This window comes from Phaethon aethereus (genome assembly GCF_964289735.1).
Source record: "Phaethon aethereus genome assembly, chromosome: 18".
Classification (NCBI taxonomy): Eukaryota; Metazoa; Chordata; class Aves; order Phaethontiformes; family Phaethontidae; genus Phaethon; species Phaethon aethereus.
The window spans coordinates 9,024,216-9,030,323 of record NC_138594.1 but is presented as its reverse complement, the minus strand read 5'-3'; the positions used below and the strand labels follow the sequence as shown (position 1 = coordinate 9,030,323).

General features: G+C 49.3%; 2 protein-coding genes across 2 annotated transcripts in view; both read left to right on the top strand.

Annotated features, from left to right (window-relative positions):
* Positions 1 to 2,681: 2,681 nt before the first annotated feature.
* On the top strand, positions 2,682 to 3,011 carry SMIM36 (small integral membrane protein 36; the record flags this gene model as incomplete). The annotated part of the gene is made up of 1 exon (XM_082008015.1): positions 2,682 to 3,011. The coding sequence occupies one exon, from the start codon at positions 2,682 to 2,684 to the stop codon at positions 3,009 to 3,011; it is 330 nt and encodes a 109-aa protein (XP_081864141.1).
* A 53-nt stretch (positions 3,012 to 3,064) lies between these two features.
* The window catches only part of MMD (monocyte to macrophage differentiation associated), a gene marked incomplete at both ends in the record, with an annotated part of 42,772 nt that continues 39,728 nt past the window's right edge, over positions 3,065 to 6,108 (top strand). Inside the window, one exon of the mRNA XM_082008013.1 lies at positions 3,065 to 3,105. Within this exon, the coding sequence (XP_081864139.1) occupies positions 3,065 to 3,105 (41 nt within the window). The remainder of the gene's footprint in view (positions 3,106 to 6,108) is intronic.

Genomic DNA, 6,108 nt, shown 5'->3' with positions numbered 1-6,108 from the left:
ATGCCTGCCTGCCCGCTGCGGAGCTAGGGGAGCCGCCAGTACTCTGCCAGCGCAGATCCAAACAGGGATTTGAACCGTTTTCCTTACGGAAAGAGTGGAGGCACAAACAGCACGAGGAGGGTGAGGTGCCGGAGGCTGGTGAGGGCTGGGCTGGCCAGGGAGTGGTGGCCGCAGGAGGGAGCGGGTGTCGGGCAGGGGAGGACGCCGGGACGCTGACCCTGGGAGCGCGGCCAGCTCGCCGGAGTCAGGCTCGGCTATAAAAAGCCCAGGAGAGCGTGTGGAGGGGGTTCCCGAGGCGACATGACACTCCAGCTCCTGGGACAGCGGTGCTGGCAGGCGGTACGAGACCCTGGCAGTCCTTGGGTGCAGGAATAGCAAACGGCAAATGCCTGCGGGCCGCGCTGGATGCGGGCTGGGAGGAGCGAGTAAGGAAGGGTATCGAGGCCAGAGCCCCTCAGACTTCTGTTTTCAGCACACTGACTCCAGACAGAGCCGCTCGAGGCCAGGGCTCCTGAGAATATATCAAAAGCATAAATGCAAAATCTCCTTGCTGCACAGCAGGCCCTGGGTACAGCCTTCAGGAGGTGCTTTGAAGGTATGGTATGTTTGCACTCGAAGGCAGTGTTTTGAGAAGCTGTGGAGATGTGGAAATGTGGAGGCCTTTCTCTCTCCGAGAGAGTATCTGCAGCAACACGGACGGTGGTGCAGTAATCCAGTCCCTGACTTTTACTTTTCAAAAGTCCCCCCATGATGCCTATCTAAATTAAATGCTTATTGCAGCTGGGAGATAAATGCCATTATTAGACAGAAATCTGAAACCAAGCTATTAGTGTGGAGGACTTTAGAGGAGACAATTCAGGTTTGTCAAACTGGCTGGTACTAAGTAAATGCGAGGGAGAAAAATCCCATAAAGATTATTTTGCAAGCGCAGTGCTGAGTTTCAGAATCCAGGCTGCCATTTGAGGACTAGTTAAAAGACTTAAACTAACGTAAAATCCCCTCTCTCTCTCAACACGTGAACCACATTGTATTTATTACTACTTTTTTGTAGGGGAACATGACTGAAATTTAAGACCGTAAACCCTCTTGCCTTTCAAAGGTGCCTGGGCTTCTGAGGCATTTTGGAGGGACCTTCGAAAGACTTTCAGTTTCCCAAGGAGCACTGAAACCACATCCCAGATCCAACCGCTGTTGCTGTGGAGGGGAAGTGCATAACCAAAAGCCTTAGCCTGTCTTGAAAAAGCTTGGCATCACCTGAACCACATCGAGCAGCCAAACGCCTGGTCCACTTCAGGCGCGGCACGTGATGTGCAACAGACGCAACGTCAGGGTGACGCAAATGTGCGTCCTCGGTGCTGTGGGGTTCCCTCCTGCGGCGCCAGGCGCGGGATTACTTCCCGGCACAAACCTCTTGGCAGAAGAGGGCCGGGAGGGCAGACAGTCGGAGACACAGACGATGTTGGCCTTAAAGCAAGCGGCGCGTGTTGAAGTCTGCGGCAGCAGGATGGCCCCATGACATACTTCTTACAGCTTAGACGCGCCAGATCAGATTCCTGCTGACACGCAAAGCCCTTTTCCACAGCTTTGGCAGCGCTAAGAGCTAGGACAGCCTAATCTCTTCCTAAAACCCTCCTGTGCTGTAATGCTGACCAAAACCTTGGAGTTCTGTGTGGAAGTGGTGAGCACGCTGACATAGGGTCTGCGGTGCTCATCAGCATCACCTCCTGCCCTTCCCAGCTGCCTTCCTGGCACCTTAAGCACTGGCCCATGGGGTTTTTTCTTTTTTTGGGGGGGGGGGGGGGGTAGTCTCTCTAGCAGTTTTTGAGGGAAACAAGCAAGCGCTGTGTGGGCAACATGTGGCAGCTGTATATGTGTCCCTGCTCGCTCGTCAGCCTCTCATGTAAATCTGGAAGGTGCAAAAAGTACTTGCAGGTTTTATGGCTGGGCAGCCTGTTGCTGCTGCTAGGTGGGGGACAGCCACATCACAAACATCACCTTTTTTTAGCAAGCAGAGGGTCCACACAGGAAAAAGAAATTAGTGGTGCTCCAGTCGTGTACGCAGGAGGCTCAAAGGGGACAGAGCAGCCCGTGGCAAGCAGGCTCCTACAGCTCAGTTTGTGCAAGGATGGGCTGGGCAGCGTGTGACATGGTGTGATGTGTACCAGTCATCCTGATACGAGAGCGGGTAATAAAAGTCTTTAATTCACTTTAAAAGCACTTCTGTAGCACTGGGGCAGGGCAAAAAAGTCTTCACTGAAATCACAATTGGGCTCATTACATTTTGATAGAAGTTACCTTGCAAATTACTTTCTCCCTAATTTATTTCTGTATTCATTTACTAATTACCCAGCTCAGTTTTCTTCAGCCCGTGATTCCAAAACTACTTGTAGAAGGGAGGGTCTGCAAAATGTCTTTAGAGGAAACCCAGTTTGGTACCTGCCCATCAAGGAAAGAGTTCCTGAGCAAGGGCGATGTTTTCCCGTCAATATAGCATTCAAATTTAGCTTCTGCCACTGTAGGCAGTGTGGCATTAAAAGAAGGAGATTAAGTTATTAAACTGAGCTGCTTTAATCATGCAGTTCAGGGAAATCCATTGCTACAGGAGACCTGAGGATTAATATATTTTTACCGCAAAGCCAATACATCTATTCTGATCGGTTAGCAGTTGCTCACTCGCGCATATGAAACTTCATTCTGTGGGTTTGCGCCCGATAGTATGCGACCAAATGGAGTTTTATGTAGAGATTGACCCTGTTACCTTGAACCTCATCATTTTGGTAGCTAGTTATGTTATTTTGCTTCTGGTTTTCCTGATCTCCTGCGTGCTTTATGACTGCAGGGGGAAGGATCCCAGTAAGGAATATGCTCCCGAGGTCCCTGCAGACACCCAGCCTCCGATCCGGCTGGTGGTAATGCAGCAGGGCTCTCCCGGCACCCGCTGGGCAAAGGGGCTCATCTCTGCCTACGAAAACTCCTCTGACCTGCCGGGGAAAAGGACCACTGCGGTGTAAGGGGACCCTGCCTCGGAGCGCTGGTTTCTGCCGGTCAGCTTGCCTCGTCTGCTATGTTTACTCTCCGTTTGCAAAAGGATAACACGTTCACAAGGTAAGTTGAGACGCCGGTTTATTTGATACAGTGCCATTGCCAAGGAGGTCATTTTATGTTCAGCTGTGTTCTGCATTGAAATAGCTTGCAGTCCTGCCTGCCATCCATAAAGAGACTAATTTCCATTTACGCTGCTGCTGCCTTGCAGCCCGCTGGCAGTCAGAAGCAGTGATGCTGTTATCCACTCTGGCACTGAAGAAGGGCCTTGGTTTAATCTCGAGTCGTGCTTGGTACCGTTATTTTTGCAGGAACACAGTGTTGTTCAAAGCATCCCACCCTGATGGGCTGAGCCGTGCTGCCCTGCAGCCTCGGCACATCTTCCTCAGCAGGCAGAGCGCAAATGACCTTGGTAGGTTGTTTATCTCTCCAGTGAGAAAAGAAATGCTAAGGATTTTAAAAGGATAGAGATAGCGCCCTTCTGATAGAAGCCAGCTGCTGCTCCCATCAGAATTTAATACTTTCCATGCTGTCTGTAAGCTCCCCAGAGGGCAATGCCAAGCCTGTCTTATTTTCCATAGGTAGAACATGAGTGCTGCTTTTACAGGGTAGAGTGCCTCTTGCCCCGTACAAATCCCGACAGGATACAATATGCTTCCTGGAAAAGCTGGGTACAATGTCTCCTGCCCAAGGGAAAGTGTGAACCGGGGTAAATTTACCTGTAATGCGATACGCGTGAGTCATCGCGGCCGTCCGCCCCACCGCAACAGGGATCTCTGACCCTCTGCAGAGTGTGACCTACGTCCTGGCTTTTAATGTGTCTCCACGTGTCTGACCCTGCCTCTCGCGCCCAAGCCTGCCTTCAGCTGTATCGTGTTCCAGCTGCGCCACATGAAGGCTGTTATTGTATCTCCAGTAAATCGAACGTTATCTGCATCAGCGCCTGTTATTCTTGCGTAATTTGGGAGATCTGATAGCCAAAAAGGCCTTTAGCTTATGTTTCTTCTGCATCTTGCTGGTGTTTTCCCTCTTGGTGCTTGATAGACTTACCTTCACGTCCCTTGAAAGGAAGGGAAGTGTTTTCTTTGTCATCCAGCTGAAGCACAAGGAGACCGAGACAAGAGAGATGTTGATCTTGTAGCCACAGAAGTGGCTGCAGTGTTGTGTAGCTGTTCCAGCTCGGGTCCTGCTCTGTCCCCATCAGCCTGGGCTGCGAAACCCACCCAAGAAGCTGGGGAGACACTGCCCGCATTGGTCCCTGCTGTGTTCCATGCCGGCAGAGACACTTTGTCACTGGTGGCCAAAGCAGCTTTTAAAACTAATTCGGTTGCAGGAAATTTGTGGCTTAAGTCGGTTTGTTCTACCCAAACATGCCTGTGATTGAGCAAAAAAACCTGAAACCTGTTTTCTGGAATCCTAAAATGGGATGCTTAATGCCAGGTTACTGTGTCCCTCTAGATAGTGCTTGAGTTACTGGCTAGGGTACTCTTTAACTGGTGGGTTTTAACTGGTTATTAAGTCGAAAATAGCACTGGACCCACACTGTTGCAGGTGTCTGTGCAATATGCTATTTTACATCATCTTAATACAAAGTACCCACAAAGTCCTACAGAAAGCTTTAATAAACATGGTGAGATTAATTACCTGTTTATGTCAGGTGTCGTGGATGACTCGCTGGATGCGGTGGCCCAAATGCCTCCAGGACAGGCTTTTTAAATACTTCCAGAAATAAACTGCAGCGAATTCAAACCACAATTGAACAAAGCTGTCGGCTGGATCGCGGGGTTTGCACCCCAGCTGGGTAGTAACCGGCCACCTGCGCTACATCCCCAGGTGCGCTGATTTGTGCACCCGCTGCCAGAGCAACCTGGCACCGGCGAAGAAATCCCAAGATATAGAGTATCTTTTTATTTATCTGTATTTTAAGAAACAGCCAGAATGGTTAGTGGTTTTTCTTTTGGTTTCTAGATTCGTAAGGGTAAGCCCAGGTTTTGTCTTCAAGCTGTTGTTTGCACCCCTGTGAGTGACAGATATGCCCCGTTTTGGAAAGAAACCAGAATTGGAAGGAAGGCTCCCGAGAACTGGGGGCTTGAGTGAAACCCTTGATGTGATGAAACTGGTAATAAATCCGAAGCTGGTGGCATGATTCTCTGCCACGTATCACACTGAAATAATTTTGTTTAATGTCTTGTTTTGCATATTTAGCAGTGAAAAAGTGCAATTAATTAACTGCAAGTTGTAGCTGCTTTGGCAAAACTTGGCAGTGACTAAGCTGCTGGTATGTTATGGCCACTGTCACCCACGCAGGCCAGCGTTACCTTTCCTTGCGCTCTCCTGTCTAGCTTGTCTTCAGCTTTTAAGCTCTTCACAGCTTTTTGTGTGCTCATGTATCATCTAGGAGCCTTCTTGGTGATAAGGGATCCTTGGTGTTAGGGAACAGAAATAATAATCTTTGCTAAGACCTTGGGGGGACTAAAAAGAGCTCAGGAATATCACAGCTGTTTTCTTTGTTGATGGTGAGATGTCATATCAAATGCCACAATGCCAGCAGAAAAGCTCTGCGGTTCTTTGACGAAGGTCACGCAAATAATGTTTAAAGATACCATGTGTATAGTGTCTGCTGTATCTTTGCCACCACGGTTGTTTTTGTAAGTAATTACATGCAGGGACAGAGACTTGCAAGGCTATGTTAACAAATACTTTTAGATAGCTGAAATTCTCCAGATACGGAGTGCTCTCTGACAGCAAACCTTTTGTGTACACCAACCGCGGACTCTTGGCTCCTTGAAACTCAATGGCAAAGTTCTTGATTTTGGCGTGGTCAAGTTTTCTTGCTTAAACTTTCGGAAGCCGGGCTGTAGTGCCGCAGGCAGTGTGCGGGCAGGCTGCAGGCAGGGAAGCAGTTTCTAGGAGCACAGCGTTCACTTGTAAGGAAATCCATCAGTTGTGGCAGAGCTGGTGAACTCTGCCCTGAAACGTGGAGGTAAAAGCAGCAAATGACACTTTTCTCGGATGGTATGTCTAAACAGTGGGTAAAATCCCCTTCCAGAAAGTGAGAGACTAAAG